Source organism: Mytilus trossulus, chromosome 5, assembly GCF_036588685.1.
Source record: "Mytilus trossulus isolate FHL-02 chromosome 5, PNRI_Mtr1.1.1.hap1, whole genome shotgun sequence".
Lineage (NCBI taxonomy): Eukaryota > Metazoa > Mollusca > Bivalvia > Mytilida > Mytilidae > Mytilus > Mytilus trossulus.
In genome coordinates, this window is record NC_086377.1 from 76,800,467 (window position 1) to 76,820,020 (window position 19,554).

At 31.8% G+C, this 19,554-nt stretch overlaps 1 protein-coding gene across 1 annotated transcript in view; it reads left to right on the forward strand.

Moving 5' to 3' along the window:
* Window positions 1-7,327: 7,327 nt before the first annotated feature.
* Window positions 7,328-19,554, forward strand: part of LOC134718321 (uncharacterized) — a 92,593-nt gene continuing 80,366 nt past the window's right edge. Inside the window, exon 1 of the mRNA XM_063580815.1 lies at window positions 7,328-7,487. Within this exon, the coding sequence (XP_063436885.1) occupies window positions 7,328-7,487 (160 nt within the window). The remainder of the gene's footprint in view (window positions 7,488-19,554) is intronic.

Here is a 19,554-nt window from a genome sequence, read left to right on the forward strand (position 1 = left end):
GCCACAAAACTGATGTCCATAAATTATTAATGATGGAAAGTCCATTTTAAATGAACAATTACAATAACTATCTAATTGTTTATCACCAGGTGAATATATTGTAGTCCATTGTTATCAATTGATGCTTATTCAAATTTATTTCTTTCGGAACATGTTACGTATCCCGTTGTTTATAGAGGACCCAATCTGTTTTAACATGTGTGGTCCTTTGTTGTCAAATATACAGTGCTCAATGGCATGCTTCCTTCTTGATGAGAGACTTTGTTTCCCTTTCTGACCGGTGTAGTTCCTTCCAAACATTTCTGCAGGAGTAAACAACTCTTTTGCCAAGTTAAAGATGAATTGCGAATCAGTTAGGCTATTGCTTGAAACTTTACTGACTGTATCAGGATGAATTCGGAGTTCAAGGAAGTCAATTTCAATATCTTAGATTTTACTTGATGAATTGGTCCAGGATAGCAGTTGTATACGTTTGCTGGTCTAAAAGCTACATATGACTGAATTGTATCCCTTGTAAACATGGTAAAAGAGGAATTTGATGACAGTGGTAATGTTGGTTGCAATAATGTCTAACGTACATGATGTATGGCTGATGAAAATTGATTGGCTGGAGTGGTGTTAGCTTCTGATAATGGAGCAATGGTACTATTCAAAGGAAGTGTTATATCTGGAGATGAATGTAGAACTGGGGATAGTGTTACTGGTGTAGGATTAAATGATGTTCCTGGAGAGATATCAATATCTAATGATGTGAAATCCACTGACTCTGCTGGTGTAGAAACAATGTATGATGCTGAGGTTATGATGACATGCTCATCAATTGGAGGCAGAGTGCGGATTCTAGGTCTTGTTATTGATATTAGCATGTTTTGGCTGCTGTTGTGCCATGCTGAAGTGCATTGGAAATTTGACTAGAATTTGATGACTTTGGTCCTGGTGTTGCTGATACTTTCTTGGGGAATATGTGAATATCCGCAACTGTGGTGATAGGTACTAAAATGATTTAGTCTGTTGTGCTGACCTGTTGTTCTGTTTTTTTGTGACAAGTTGTCTGTGTTACAAGTTGTTGATGTAGAAGGCAATTGTTGATCTGCATGGCCAGATGAAGAAGCTACTGATGATGGTATATGTTGAGTTGTAGTAAGCATTTGTTGGAGTGACGGGCCAGTGGTAGTACTTGCTGATGATGGCATACTTGCTGCTTGACATAACATAGTAGTAAATAATGCAGTTGCATGAAGGCTGTCTGTTGGTGTTGATTTAGATGATGGAGGTGAACCGGTCACATATTCCATTAGGTCTAAGTCTTGTAAATCATATGTTGGGAATGGTGATAAGTCCTGTAACTCTTTGGAAAAGGATTGCCGTGTCTACGGATGTCTTTTACTACCCTGAGAATTTCCAATATATGGCTTGGCATATCTGGAATTTCAGGAGGATCTGTCTGTGTTGACACTGATGTGGTCTTTGGAGTTGGCTTGTAATCAGTATATTCTGCAAATCTTTCTCGTCTGAAAAGATGATGACAGAATCAGTCTCAGTTAGTATGTCTGGACTTGATTAATGACAATATCGGCTTGGTCTTGGGTAAGGCCTCCCTTAAAACATGACTCTCTCTGTGGAACGGCTCTTGTCTGACTATAATCTCCAGCACCTTGATATAATACTTTCACTAAACAACTCTTGCTACCCTGCCAAAACAAAAAAAACAACTATAAAATAAATATTTCTATAAGGAATTAATTGACAATTAAGCCACACTGATACATCTAAAATTATTGTCTAGTTGATCAATTGTGCTATTTTCATTTTTTCTTTCCAAATTAACATATTTTTGGAAAATAAATGGGGAATGAGTTCATGAAACACAGAAATTACAGACAGTGCTATTAAAAATCATGTAGAGTTATTAAGGGACATAACTGAAGAAATGGTCAAAGTGATCTGAGTCTTGTGGTATTTAGTATTGTGTAAGTTTCATTTTATTTGGTTGATGCAAACTCAAGATTGAAACGTAAATTCAGCATTTTTCAATTTGTAAAGGGGCATAATTCTAGAACAGTAAGTGATGCCACCTAAATTCAATCTAGATCTGTTTTTCGTGGTTTTAAACCTTGCATATAAGTTTCATAACATTTGGCAAACCATTGACATTAGGAACAAAACAAAAATTCAGCAATTTTTCTATTTGCAAACAGACAAAACCTTAGATCTGGAAAGTTAAATTGATAAAATTTCAAATTTGATCTTACTTTTGTAGTAATAATTATTATGAATAAGGTTCATAACATTTAATTGCAGCCAACTAAAGTGAGTGAACGGAAACAAAAACAATCAGCATTTTTTCATTTGTAAAGGGGTATAATTCTAGAACAATTTAAGTGATGGGAAGTGTTCAATGCTTATACAACTGAATACCAATTAACATTGGCCTACCACTAATGGTTCCCCTTGAATTGACTTAATCACAAACTAATACATGATAACTCGTAAAAATGTTCAAAGTCAATAGACCATGACTAAGGGGGCAGAGCCAAATAATCTCCATGGTCGGAAAATGAGATATGCTGATGCTTTCACAACAACATACCAAATATCATTGACCTTCCACTTGTGGTTCCCCATAAACTGACCTAATCAAAAACTAATACATGTAAAATAAGCAAAAGTTTCAAAGTCAATAGACCATGACTGAGGGGGCAGGGCCAAATAATCTCCAAGTAAATGAGAAGTGCCAATGCTTATACAACTGAATACCAAAAATGATTGACCTACCACTAATCACAATTAAACTAATACATTGTTGCCGACGCCGAAAACAGCATACCTATGTATCGCTTTTTGACTCCCTTATTTAAAATATAGCGGGAAAAAGCTGACTTGGACTCAGTTTTTTTACCTTATATTTGCATTGATATTATTTGCGTCTCAAAACAAAAGAAATAAAATCATGGTAAATGACCTTTCATGAGCTATTAAGTCTAATATGAAAAAAATAAAAGGGTGTTATGGAGCAAAATATTTTATATTGTATTGTATGGAAAAACATCAAGGAGTCCGAACATTTGACACAACATCCTTAAATGATTTTTTTGTACATAAATTAGGCTATTAGTTTTCTCACTTGAATTGATTTACATTTGTAATGTCAGGGTCTTTTATAGCTGACTGTGTGGTATGGGCTTTGCTCATTGTTGAAGGCAATATGGTGACCTAAAGCTCACTTTTTAAAGTTGCATTTAATTTAATGGAAACATTTTTGAGTTACTGAACGAAACTGGAAAATCCCCCTTTTTTTAAGGATGAAACTTCATAAGAAACGAAACCAGAGGTTGAACACTGAACAGTTGGGGCAAGTATGGACACAACATTCAAGCTGGATTCAGCTCTAAATTTGGATTGTGATTATATAGTTGACACTGCATAGGTTTCTGACACAGAATGAATGTGGTCTAATGAACTTAAAATTTTTGTTTTGCCTTTGAGCAATTCACTATGCTGTTGAATATTAATCCTCTCCAAAAACTGTTTGAAGAATTTTTATTTTTATTTATGAATGTCAAATGAAAAAAATTGAACCCCCCCCCATTTTTTTTCACATCCCCCTATCCTTTATTCCGAAACCGATCTCAATTCAAATTTCTAATGGAGTTTGCAACAATAATTACTCATTTAAATACATCATAAAATATTAAAATGTAAAAAAAGTGCTTGTTATCACTGAATGGTAAAGATTGTTTTAATTTATCAGTTGATAGTAAAAGTGAATATACAATGTATATTGTATATAACAATGATTTAAGTTGATTCAACTTCTATTCTGGACAAAGAATGATAACTCCAATTGAAATTTCTTGCTATTGCACAATATTGTGCAATTAGATATTTCTTGCTATTGCGCAATACTGTGCAATTGAAAATTTCTTGCTATTGCACAATACTGTGCAATTGAAGATTTCTTGTTATTGCTGAGTACTGTGCAATTGAAAATTTCTTGCTTTGCACAATACTTAATATTGTAATTTTAAACCTGATTTGGACCAACTTGAAAACTGGGCCCATAATAAAAAATCTAAGTACATTTTTGGATTCAGCATATCAAAGAACCCCAAGAATTCAATTTTTGTTAAAAACCAAGTTTAATTTTGGACCCTTTGGACTTTAATGTAGACCAATTTGAAAACGGGACCAAAAATTAAGAATCTACATACACAGTTAGATTTGGCATATCAACGAACCCCATTTATTCATTTTTTTATGAAATCGAACAAAGTTTAATTTTTGGACCCCAATTTGGACCAACTTGAAAACTGGGCCAATAATCAAAAATCTAAGTACATTTTTAGATTCAGGATATCAAAGAACCCCGAGGATTCAATTTTTGTCAAAATCAAACTAAGTATAATTTTGGACCCTTTGGACCTTAATGTAGACCAATTTGAAAACTGGACCAAAAATTAAGAATCTACATACACAGTTAGATTCGGCATATCAAAGAACCCCAATTATTCAATTTTTGATGAAATCAAACAAAGTTTAATTTGGACCCGTTGGGCCCCTTATTCCTTAACCTAAAATTATTCCCAAAATCAGTACCAACCTTCCTTTTATGGTCATAAACCTTGTGTTTAAATGTCATTGATTTCTATTTACTTAAACTAAAGTTATTGTGCGAAAACCAAGAAAATGTAAAGTGTAAAATAAAGTAAAACATTCAATTATATCAATTTAATTAACCACAACAGGAAAAATCTGTTTGCCTCAGTACATGAACCAAATGCTAATTTACTATATGACACAATAAGCTGTCAATCAAAACAAAAAATCAATAATCTCGCTTTCAGGGCAATGAAATCTCAACAAATCAATCAGTTTCCAGTCCCGTTACCGTTAGTATAATAGTCCCAGTTTTCATATACTGATCATATACTGAACATATATGTCATCTGGTCTCTATTGGTTAGTTTTCTGATTGGCAATCATGCCTCATAGTCTTATATTTTAAAAAGTAATTTTAAGTATTTATTTGGGCTTACCGTTTCTTCTGGCCAAACAGCTAAAAAACCATACTCCTGCTGGTCTAAGTTTTGTCTCCTGGCGATTTCCCTGTCAATAGCAATAGCTCGACGAGTTTCTCACATTCATCTTCATACAAGTCTAACTCTTCTTCAGTTTCTGTTCGCGAAAAAATCAAAAATAATTTAACCAATAAATTCATTAAACAAATGTCATAAAAGTGAAGTAACAAAAATACCCATCTCAATAAAAATTTAAAACCCAAGCTCAATCACACACAAGTATTGATAACAAAACGTTGTAAATCAAGGTGAACATTATTCAAGTATGAATTTGAAGTATTAATATAGAATATCCTCAGTATTTTACAGTGAAGAGTCATACCTTATACATGATATAAGCATGATAAGTGGGGTTTTACATCCATATTTAATTGTCTTGTAATACACAGTTGTCTTTTTTCATAAATTTTTGATTTCATTGAAAATGAATATCTCTTAGATCATGTAGATGAATAGATATTTTTCGTACAACAATGATAAAGTGAGATGTAGTATGATTGCTACAGAGACAACTTCCTATGGATTGGATGTAGCCAATACCAGGCAATTGTAAAGCTTTCAACAATGATAAACCACAGACTATATATATAATCAGCTATAAAAAGCTTGAACATAAAATATGAAACAATTCAATTGAGAAAACAAATGGCCCACATTAAAAAAAAAATATTCAGATAGAACAAATCTGGAGTTTAAAGACTTTATACACATTCCGAGAAACACATGACAAATGCATGATAATTGTGCATTGCCATAAAATTAGCATGATTAGTATCAACTGTAAATGTGTATTCAACAATAATGTTAAATATCAAAATTATCAGTCATAGCAATAAAACAATAGTATATATATACTTGGCATCTGTAACAAAGAGGCTGCTGGCTTCCTTGTTACGGGGTCATAATTTTATACGTAAAATCATTAGAAAAACGTTGAGGTCAGCTAGAGATGCTGAAGACGTAAACTTAGCTCTAGCACTGAACGAATACCAAACTCACAGTAAGATTTTCTAATTTAATTCCAAACCAAAATCACATACAATGGTAAATGTCTATACAATATGACTCCTACTGTAATAATACAATTCTATTGATGTGACTATCCTACTCTGTTCTTACTTATTGAATTAACAACATATATACTATTTTATCATGACAAGTTTTGAGTAAACAAATCCACTCTAATTAGTACAAATTCATAATTACAATTATGTCAACTAATAATACTGATGCTGATGAGAATGTCCAATTAATTACATAACACATAATTAACTCAACTTGAACTTGTCACGTGATGATTTCTCTAAATGTATGACACCACAAATAATTAGAACTAGTCCAAATCTATACAAAATGCCTCTATGACAGATTGGCTCCTCCCAGGATAAATCACGTTCTCGTGTTTTCAATTTTAGAAAGTTAATGCCTATCAGAAAAATTCAATGTTGAAATAAAATTGAGAATGAAAATGGGGAATGTGTCAAAGAGACAACAACCCAACCATAGAAAAAAACAACAGCAGAAGGTCACCAACAGGTCTTCAATGTAGCGAGAAATTCCCGCACCCGGAGGCGTCCTTCAGTTGGCCCCTAGACAAATATATACTATTTCAGTGATAATGAACGCCATACTAATTTCCAAATTGTACACAAGAAACTAAAGTTAAAATAATACAAGACTAACAAAGGCCAGAGGCTCCTGACTTGAAAGTCTGTTTTTTATGTCATCCCTGAATTCACCTAATGTTTGTTGTACTACATCTTTCATTTTGTCTTTTATATCTGCTAATGAATACACATTTTGTCTGCTATGCATTGGTTGATGATGGTTCTGTTGATTGTTTTTATATCTCAGATTGCCTTCTCTGTTTGGTTGTGTTAGACCTCCATGACCTACATTTGATCTCTGTTTTGCTGCACTTAATTCCTTTAAAAGTCTTTGATTTTCTTTCAGAACTTGATTGCGCTGGCCCTTTAACAATTTCAAAGGCAGCTTGAAATTGGGTGAAACACATCCTTGCATAATGTCCCTTTCTGCCACATTGATAACACATCTTCTTAAAAGCATAACAAGTGCCTTGTCTATAATATAAACCACACTATCCACATAAATATATTTGGCTGGTGTTAAAGTTCCAGTACTGCCACTGTGGTCGAAGATTGTAATCCATCTGCTTGATGTATATATACTGGATAAGACAACTCACTCTGAAACTGGTATCTGAATCAGTATTGAACTAATAAGTCAATATGCCTCAGGGTCCTCCACCATATGTAACAAAGAGGCTGCTGGCTTCCTTGTTACGGGGTCATAATTTTATACGTACAATCATTAGAAAAACGTTGAGGTCAGCTAGAGATGCTGAAGACGTAAACTTAGCTCTAGCACTGAACGAATACCAAACTCACAGTAAGATTTCTAATTTAATTCCAAACCAAAATCACATACAATGGTAAATGTCTATACAATATGACTTCTACTGTAATAATACATTTCTAATTCATGTTACTATCCTACTCTGTTCTTACTTATCGAATTAACAACATATATACTATTTTATCATGCCAAGTTTTGAGTAAACAAATTCACTCTAATTAGTACAAATTCATAATTACAATTATGTCAACTAATAATACTGATGCTAATGAGAATGTCCAATTAATTACATAACACATAATTAACTCGACTTGAACTTGTCACGTGATGATTTTTCTAAATATATGACACCACAAATAATTAGAACTAATTTATGCATAAATCTATACTTTGTAAATAAATAGTGTAGGTACATAAGAGGGAAATTTTCATCATATATGGATACTTTTTATTATATACCTACAGGCAGCTCTAATTAATCATGGTTATATATAGTTTCATTTTAATACATATTCAAATATTGTCTTTTTGAAACAAGTTCATTATAGGGGTAAATTCAGTAAATAAATATACGTCATCAGGGACCGCCCATTTAGGGGAGAGCTTTCTGTATAGCACTGAAGTTATATGGTCTTCTGATTGGCAGATAATGTTTGTAATACATATTTTTTGGTAGATGGATCAAAACTAGAGTTGAAAAAAAATTAAAAATAAATGCTAAATGTACTAATTTTTTTGCCCTTCAGGGTTGAAAAGTAATGGGGGTCAGTATGGGAATTCAGTGCGAATCTACATTGTTTGTAAACAAGGCCATGTGAATGCCCAAAAATGCCGCATGACCCCATGTTTTTATTGTTGCAAAAGATATGGCTACATTTGTACTTTCATGAATGATATATGAAAGATTTTAATTTCTAAAGGTAAATCAGGTATATAAATTTATTTCCACACATAGATTAGCATTAAAGTCAATGGGAGATTTTTTACTGAATTTACCCCTTTAAGTTTTCATTTCAGTAGCATGAATGTTAAACATAAACTATTTTGTTAGACATTATAATAGCTATATTTAAATTCAGCCTACTCAATATACATGTATATATGTATTAAAACTTAATCATTAAATAACTCAACGTCAGGTAACAACTTTACATTTCAAATACTCAAATTTACTGTAGCTTAGTAATTTATTATACTTGATTTAGAAAGATTTTTTTGTCTTTCTTTTTCTGATATATATTGTATATGCATAAAATCAAGAACCTATTTTCTGTATCTCATTATTGATACCAATCGTTACAATGTATATAATTAGTGTTAAAATTTAAGATTAAATTCTAAATTACAAAAAAAATATTTAAGGTGTAATACCACCATTGATTTTCCCCTATTAGTCTTTGTTAAATTTGCACTTTTCAAAAAATTGTGTAGAATTTATCTTTGTTTCAAATAAAGAAATACTTGATATGAGTAAAGTTTTATCCTGTCCAGTTCTATAGAAAAAGTTTCACATAGCATTTCATTGCATATAAGAAAATAACCATCATTGGAAGTAAACCAATCAAATTTCTCCCCTTATTCTATCTGTGTACAAGGTTTAGTCACCATGTAAACTCAAGATTACAAAATTTTCTATAGAAATCACAAATAAAAAATAATGGTGTTTTGAAATACCCAAGACATATGTTTATGACTCAGAAATAGTTTTACTGCAATAAAATGTAGGATTAATGACCTACAACGGTCAAATTCAAGGGAATATTTTTTTAGACCTACTTTCGTATGCAACCGGATGTGACGTACCATGATTTGGTGGTATAACACCTTAATCAGATGATGTTGTTACTTTTCTTGCCGGTTATGAACAAATAGTCAAATTCATCTTTGTGTTTTTTGTTGAAATAACCAGGATTACTGCAGATTTTAAATGACATCAAATCATGAAGGTTTGGATGGGTGTTCTTTTATTCTCTATTCTTTAATTTAAAAAGGTTATTTTTATCTATTCTATATACTTTTGTCCAAAAAGAATCTCTATTATTCATATTCAAGCACCTCATTTTTTTCTCATCTTTATTTTTAGGGTCTATTTTGTCTAATCTTTCAGGGGCGGATCCAGCCATTTTAAAAAGGGGGAGTTCGAACCCCCTTCACACCTTCAATGATATTTTTTTTAATTGCAATATCAATATAAAAATAAGGATATGTGACATGATTACCAATGAAACAACTATCCACCATAGTTGAAATGAAGCAGATGTAAGCCGGGCAAAAATACAGTCTTCAACAATAGGAAAATCCCATACTATATACAACGTTTAAAGTCATCTATCAAACATGTTAAAGGCCCTGACATGTATAGTGAAACAGTTCAAAAAATAAATCTAAAATCCTAGTTTACAATAAATATAATTTCCAGAAGCAAATATGACAGCCATCAACAACCACTAGATTAGAGGCGGCTTGATCCTTACCAGATAGGCACATAACAATTTAAATGCATTAATTGTCTGAATTAACTATTAAAACTTTGAGTTCAAATAAGTGGATGCAATGCAAGTTATTATAGGATACCATACCACCTTCTACAATAAAATGATAAAATTGTATGGGGGGCTTTAAAGAGCCCCCCCTGCCCCCACAAGGAAAATATTAAACAATTTAATTAAGAATTTAACTAATTTATAACAAATCAATTTATAAGAAAGTCCCATTTCTGTTTAATTCCTACACATTTAAGATCATCATGATCCAATTCTTTACGTTATTCTCTACTATTTATTTTTTTATAACGAGAAATAACATTTATCTTTTCCTATTCTTAATATTGACAATTATTCTACACATGCCCATGATTCTCTATTTTTCAATTCTTTTCGATGCCACCAAACACTCGCATTTGGTACTGTACATTATATGTAATTGAAACTCAAATATACTATACATGTTTCTAGGTCTTAAATGCATGTGTGTTTCATGCAGAAAACCTAGGAAGTAAAATGAAATAAATATTACTTCCATGATAAAACATGTAATAAAACTTTGCAATCTTTGTACATGAATGAAGCTGAAATTTCTGTGCGAATTTTTACTACATTGTTTTAAACCATGCTTCTGTGTGATGCATTGTAACAATATTAAAGTTACTGGCAAGAAATACAAAATGAGAGCCACGTTATATTCCGAGTTGTAGAAAGAAAGGTACAACAACAAAGGTTAGAATAGTTATCAAAAGTACCAGGATTATAATTTTATACGAAAAAGTCTACAAAATCAATGCAAACGGTTCATCTGTTTAGGCAGCGGTTTGAAGTTTATTTGCCGGTGTATTACTGTTGTGTAGATCGGTGTCAAGCTGTCCAATTGAACGTTATATTTAATAAGAAGGAAAAAGATGCAAACATAATAGTAAATATTATAATTATACAGTTTGTATAAACTATAACTGACTGCCTCGTTTGACGACTTCCTTTTATAGATCGACTTACACAATGTAGGTGTATTCGTCGAGGTCCGCGTTTGTCACATGTTACTATTCCAGAGTTCGTTTCACATACGGATTTTAAATATACAGGTATCAGTCCGATCCGTGAATAAAATTAAAGAACGGACTGATCGATGACCGTTGTCACGATAACTCTCACATAGCTTATTTGACGTATCTAACGGATTGTATGGTCATCGATCACCGATCATTCATCAATCACTCAAACATCCGTCACCGATCATTCACCGATCAGTCCAGTTCACGTCAAACAGTAACGCCTAAGGGTACTGTACATATGTCAATATCTTAGTCGAACATGTATTTTGTAGTGTCAATATGTCATTGGTGTGTTCAACCATACGTTAACATGCGACAATAACGAGTGTCAAACCGTACAAAAGAGATCCTGATGATAAACAAATATATAAACAAAAACAAATATGTAATAGAGCACAGAAGACCACGCAGAACAGAATAAGCTCCTTAATCGTCTAACTCTGGCTAGTGTCGGTGTTTACTCATACACATGATATATCGATTGAGACTAAAGGGTACGATCTCTTTTGTCGGAAACACTATAGCTAGATACATTAAACAATATGTCTCTGGGAATATATCAATATATCTTAAATTAATCATCCCCTTTTTATTATATGCACAAACATTATATAACAACATCCTCAATTTAAAAGAAATGATGTCTATATATAATAATCCGTCAATTGTGTTAGTTATTTTTCGTTAATAAACATTGGTTAAGGAGTTTTTCTTATTGCACATGACAGGTTACATGTAACTGCTTAAGTTATGTGATTTACTTATAAAGATATATATATATATATATATAATTATAAACATTGTTTTCTTATAATTCAAAATAATAATGTTTTTTCGGTAAATCTTTTAATTTTGAACAATATTTATTCAGATAATTCATCATGAAACGATATTATACAAAGGAAATAATATTCAGGATTCAGAAACAAGCCATTTGCTTTTACAAAATCGGTCATCGTTGCAACCTTGAAAATATGAACAGATCTTCCTAACGAACCGAATGTTTACTCATCGTTTTAAAATATGGAATTTGATGCGATTGTCATAGAGGTGAAAGGTTAAGTGCTATAAAAGAAGGTTCAATCCCCCATTTTCAACATTTGAAAATGCCGTACCAAGTCAGGAATATGACAGTTGTTCGTTTGATGTGTTTTGCTATTTGATCAGGAACGTTCTATTTTAGATTATTCCATGGAGTTCGGTAATTTTCTGATTTTTTTTACTTTTTTCATATAAATTTTGAACAGATATAATAAAAAAAAATAAGCTATTGCTGTTTCGATATTTCGAAAAGTAATGAAGGTATTTGAAAATATTACATGAAACCAACATTTCTTCAGAAGTAGTAAAAGTGCCATTCTATTTTCAAAATCGACAAAAATGTCAATTTATCGTAGTATATAGACAAAGTAAGGAAACAATTGGTAAAACAAAACAAATAAAAACATGATTATATTTCTAATAATATTTATGATGAAGTACTGAATAGCACCATTCTTTTTCACGCAAATTTAAAGGAGGGAGGAAAGATACCAAAGGGACAGTCACACTCATAAATCTAAAACAAACTGACAACGCCATGGCTAAAAATGAAAAAGACAAACAGACAAACAATAAGCTAAATTTATATATTACAGGATTATGGACTTCGATAACCTAGGCCTTTATTTCAAATTATTATGCCTTACATATATTACAAACAATTCTATTGGATAACACCTTATCACGTGACATGGAATCATTCAGTTAATTTTCATTTAATTGCAAGGGAGGACGAATAACTTTTAAAATTTACACCAGGGGTGATTAACCCTATTATTCACCGACAAACAACCTTTTGAATGTCTAGATTTGCACTCGACTTATCTCCCATGAATATGACGTCACAGACGTAAATAAACAAAATGGCAGCGTTCGTGTTACACTGACAGCCCATCAAGTGACGAGGAAACAAGGCTTTAGAAATAAGTGCCAGCGGCCAATGATATCTCTTATAAAGTATAAAGGTCCATTTCAGGGCCATCACTATTTTACAAAAAGATTCTGGCTTCGTTGTACTTTTTATTTTCATGAGGTATTTTCAAAGCCAGCTGTTATGTAAAAATATATAAGGTACTCAAAAGGCAATTGCACTGTTTGTTCGGTATAATAAAACAATTGTGGCCGCTTATTATCGATGAATATGCAAATTTGTCAACCCTTAAAAGATATTTCTGCGCCATCACTGAAATAACCTTCTCGTGTTGACAATTTTTGATATGTACCTTTTCAACGAGCCATAATTGTATAGTATTTGTATATTTAGAACAAATTATAATGATTATGTGATTATACAATGTAACGTATGTTATCCGACACAGTGAAAATATTTCAATGTTTTCAATGTAAAATCTGTACTTATTCATCTCTGTTGTTAAAGGCACAAATGGACGAATAATTTATAACAATGTATATTGTTATGCCTTTACTTTTCTACATTTGTCTAGATGTATAGGGGGAGGGTTGAGATCTCATATACGTGTTTAACCCCGCTGCATTTTTGCGCCTGTCCCAAGTCAGGAGCCTCTGGCCTTTGTTAGTCTTGTATTATTTTAATTTTAGTTTCTTGTGTACAATTTGGAGTTTAGTATGGCGTTCATTTTCACTGAACTAGTATATGTTTGTTTAAGGGCCAACTGAAGGACGCCTCCGGGTGCGGAAATTTCTTGCTACATTGAAGACATGTTGTGATCTTCTGCTGTTGTTTTTTCTATGGTCGGGTTGTTGTCTCTATAACACATTCCCCATGTCCATTCTCAATTTTATCACTATCAATAACGTGTCAAATAATATGATAACATAAAATAACATAGAAATGTTTTAAGCCACGTTATACACATTTTAAAGGTTATAGAATATATTCATAACTCCTCCCACACTCTCTTATCAACATCATCATCTCAGCAATTTGCATTCATTACAATATAAACAGCTTATTTGTTCAATCATTTGAACACTTATATACAGGTGTTCCCCCTAATAATTTACTACGGTAAATTATCAAGATTTCTAACATGTTATCAAGGTTATCAATAATTTATCTAACTTATCAATATATGTACAAACATACGTGTACAGAGTTTAGGATGCTTGAGGTAAGTCGTTAAATTACTGTAATGTATAATTTATGACTTTTAATAGATGTCTTGGATACAATTCATTATGTTTTATATTTATAGTGTATTGTTTTAAATTTGGAGAAGACGTTACTAAGTTGTTAAACTTGTGTCTGATCCTTTTGTCATTTTGAACAATAAAATATGTTTAAACTAAACTAAGTGTATTCGTGCTATATATTGCTGGATCACTGTATCATATATCAATGTAAGCGTTACAGGACTAAACCAATTATCATAAGATTTCGAAAAAAAAACTACCTAAAGAAGATTTCCAAGTATTTCAAAAACACCTCCTGAAAACAATTGAAATCGTTGCGATGGTTTCATCATTAGCTGTTGAAATTAGAATTATAGTTAACATTTTTATTCGTGAATTGTTCGAAACATATTGTTAAATCCTGCCCAGGTCTTCAATTATACATATTTTTAATAGACATCAATAAGGATAACTTTATAGCCTGGTAAGTCTCATGATGATTGGACTTTCCCCATTAGATAACGACTGATAAATACATTTATTAGGCGAGTCGTGTTTGTTCAAATCTGATAATTTTACAAATATTGATATCCGGTATTTATATATATAGTTGACCTTTTTAGATTTAGTACTTTGTATATTAATCTTGTCGAACGTTTGTGTGCTATTGTTATGCAAAATATATTACTTTAGATCTGTAGAATAGTTGACAAAGTTTATACAAACTGGTAAATTTAAGAACAGAATTACTACTGGTATATTTGTTTTAGTCTTTTTTTTTTTATCTAACTATAAGGTTAATCGACCTTTTTCTAACATTTAGAAAACACCCAATTTGAAAGCAGTTTAAACTATTATCTATGTAAATTGGATCTTGAATTTTTTTTGTCTAGTACACGATAAATTAAAACTTTTTAAATTAAAACTTTAATTTAATATTCATAATACCAAGTCAGGATTATAGCAGGTGTTTTTAAATTGTATATATATTATTTCGGTGCGTTCATTATACAATTTGCTAAATGTTATATATGTGAACTAACATTTTGATACTTAGCTATTTGCTTACGACATTGTTTATTAAACCCCAGCGGTACTGGCATTGTTTATTAAACCCCAGCGGTACTGGCATTGTTTATTAAACCCCTGCGGTACTGACATTGTTTATTAAACCCCAGCGGTACTGGCATTGTTTATTAAACCCCAGCGGTACTGGCATTGTTTATTAAACCCCAGCGGTACTGACATTGTTTATTAAACCCCAGCGGTACTGACATTGTTTATTGAACCCCAGCGATACTGGCATTGTTTATTAAACCCCAGCGGTACTGGCATTGCTTATTAAACCCCAGAGGTACTGGCATTGTTTATTAAACCCCAGCGGTACTGACATTGTTTATTAAACCCCAGCGGTACTGGCATTGTTTATTAAACCCCAGCGGTACTGGCATTGTTTATTAAACCCCAGCGGTACTGGCATTGTTTATTAAACACCAGCGGTACTGACATTGTTTATTAAACCCCAGCGGTACTGGCATTTTCAAATGTGAGTATGACAGTCTCGTCAAATTCTGTCATATTAACAACGATGCATGAACAAAACAGACATAATAGGTACAATTGTCATAATATGGGTACAGCAGTCCACTAATAAGTACTAATATTGATATAACAAAAACACCGCTATGATATTCTAAAAGTATCGCACTGATATTAGAACTAATAGCATTTGTATATTTATGAATATAATAAAAACACAGAACTTCAAATTTTACACGGACATAAACGTTTGCTTTTGACTAACTTCTGAAATGTAAATTTAGACTCAATTGTTGTTTATATTTGAACACTAAGTTTTAAAGTAAGGATTTTCTTAATTTTTCGTTCCCGAAAACAACATTTTCCGCATGGAATGTCTGCATATTTACAATTGATAATATACAATACATGTATCGCTATGTGATATAAGAAAAGTTTTTATCGATTCGCTTCTTCCATAGATTGATATTCATACATAGTGTTATGTAACTATCCTTAATTTATGTCACAATGTTAGGTTAAAGTTCATTGTGTTACTACTGGTCTTCTCTGACCGATGTTAGTTATTTCAGGAACCATTGAACAATGTTAACTTGGAAACAATTTCTTTTCCGCTGGTTATTCTAGTTATTTGATCTAGATTCGTCGATTTTTTATTATAGAATTATGTTTTTAAATGAGGTCGTGATAATAGCAAATGGTAATGGTTAAATGTATTTAGATATTCACAACTATAAGTTAGAACTGGACATTATCACAAGATTTCAAGGATCGAATGGATTATGATCTGCTGTTTGTCTGTTTGTCTGGAGTGTTTTTTGTTTTTGTTTATGGTAATACCTTAGGTTCCTCGGTGTTTTATATTGTTCCCGTAGATTCCTTTTCCCCCGAGAAACGCTTTTTAAGCACAGAAAAGAAAAACAATTGCACTCATGCTTTACTAACATTTAAAGGGATACTCAACACTATTGCCCCTAAACAAATTTTGGTTTTTCTTTTCTGGTTTTTCTCCCATTGATAAATTGGCATAACTAGAAATCTTATAAAACATTCAAACGATTTTAACAATGCATTTAAAAGATTTTGTAACTCGAATATGGCATCTTTTACGTGTCAATATCGGCCAAACTTGGAAGTTTCAGGTGTAATTAAGGCAAATTTAAGTTCAGTGATAACTAAGCAAATTTTAGTTCACCGATTGGCTTTACTTGAATTTTTGTTTATTCTGGATTTATATGTTTGACTGAACAAAAATTAGGGGTATTTGGGACCACAAAAAAACAACAAAAAAAACGTCATATTTTTCGTATTTGAGTTTAAAATATGCTTCTACTTTCCAATTGGCTCAATAAATAAAAGAAAGATCCACCCCATAGTATATAATTGGAATACATTTTTTTATCTATCCCTTGGATATTTGACATGTGGCTGTATCATGAGGTTTATGTATTGTCTTGTATCATGATGATCTTCATGTTAACTTCAAATATGATCCCAAAGTTATCTTCTTGTATTTTTTTTCCAGGAAACACAACCAGACCCTTCTTCGTGTTTTGGACACTTTACATCTTTGTCATGTGGATGTATTATCATGATGGGGTGTTCCCTCTTACAATTTTGACCTTCCCCGTGATATTCAACTTTGACCTTGGGAACGATAACTGTATTTTGGCAATAAAAACTTGAGCAGGTCATCCCTGTTGTGTGTTGACCTAGAATTATAATTTTTTTGCATGTCCATTTAATTCAATTGAATTCAAAGTTTTATTAAGAGTCAACATTTGGTTAACAAATAAATAATACACAAGCTCTAGTCGACCATACAGCAATATGCACACACAGTTTGAAATATGAATTAATGCCATGCACGGAATACACAAAGGACTTGTAGTAACATACAGTTTAAAAAAAGTATAGTTTCTATCAACGCCTAGTTTACGTACTTAACTACTCCACAGAATATTTTACTAAATTCTATCTACGAATTCTGCTTTTAAAAGTTACAAGTAAAAAATTAAAAAAACAGTAACCGTTTTTCGTTTTTGAGATACAATCTTAGATACAAACGTAGGATACATAGGGGAAATCTAAAATCGGCTGATATTTTACATAATCAAGTTTTCAAATTAAATTTGTTGGTTTACAGATTTAAAAAAAAAAGAAAGAATATACGACCCAAAACCGAACAACGAATCATTTGGTGCAAGGAACCATGGCTCTTGAAAATCTGATCTAGGAGATAAAAAATAGAGCGGACCGTGCAAAATCTTTGTGTATAATCAAGTAAGTTAAACATAGAATTTGATAGTATTTCTGCACAGATTATGAAAATTAGATACAACTGGTGTGAAGTTTAAACCAAATCAGTTTTAAAAATGCTATCGAAATATAAGATACTAAACTCATTTCAGCTCCCATTCCACCAAATATCAAACTGCAGTTATAAGTGTCACATTATAGTTTGCCCCCTCTTTCGTCCTGGAACCTTATGCAGTCATAATATTGAATTGAGACTGGAGAAGAAAAGCTTACTTCAAAATTGATTGAGTATTAATCATGTTCTAAGATTTTCAGTTGCATAAAAAAAACATGCCAGCGTTTTACAACACACACATAAACATGTCATATAAAAGTAATTAGTAATTTGCAATTTTACGCTTAAGTGTATTTTATTCATAAATACGGTTTTACAAAAAGTATCGATATCGTTAAGACAATTCTGACTTGAAATTAATCAATCTGCTACAAAAGGAAGCATAATTGTCCTTGGTTTATTTATTTTATTATTTGATTATAATTTCATTGTTGTATTTTTTATGCTTCCTACATTATCATATTACATGTAAGGCATAGGAAAAATTACGTAAAAAGTATGTTCAGTTAACGATTTGAAAAACAAATCTGACATTGTTTTCTTTTGTAATTTTTTTTTATTTCCAAATTTTCCTATTTTGTCTCTTTGAATATTCATACATGGAACATGTGTAGCTTTGATTTGATTAACATATTAAATGAATAGCAATATGTTTATACCTGCTCTTAGCAACAATGTAAACATTCTGAACAAGATCTTTTAAGTTCTTGCGTATTGCATATAATTTTAAAACGCTACAATGAAACAGACTGTGCGTAAGTGTTATCTTTTCTTAGGTAGTCTGTACCCCCTGAAGAGAAAGCGGTACTATTTATCCTGCAAACATTGTTACTAAATATATCAATATAGGAGCCGACTTTATATGAGTTGCATGAAAATATTTGAATTTGAATTTTTATTATTGACAACATCGGATAAAAATGTCCTGTTGTGTTGTCACTAGGCAACATTGTATATTTAGAGCTTCGTAAAATGATAGATCCAACAATAATAAATATTCAAGTGTTTGGTAACACATTACCTTTCATTTTAATAGATTCAGAATTTTTTTCTTAAGCAATTGCATTACAGATGGATATTATAGTTCATTTATGAAACCCGTTGCTAGGCAACCAAATAATCAGATAAACTCTAAATTTTCAACATTTTTTTAAGTCGCTAGGCATATACTAGCCATGAATTGAATATGAAGTCATTTGAAGAGGGGGCCAAAAAAGCCCCTTATCATACCTTGTCCTTTACAACTTTTTATGATAAAAACCTGGACAAAACATTTATGTATGGTGTTAGTACTTTATAACTCTATATGAAAAATGATCCAAACCAGTATCATGACCAACATCCAACGGATATTATGTGGTATGTATGAGGTATGGAGCTTTTTTATGTTATCCATGCCTATCTTCGTTTTGGTTCTCAATGCTCTTCAACTTCGTACTTCATTTGACAATTTTAACTTTTTTGGATTCGAGCGTCACTGATGAGTCTTTTGTAGACGAAACGCGCGT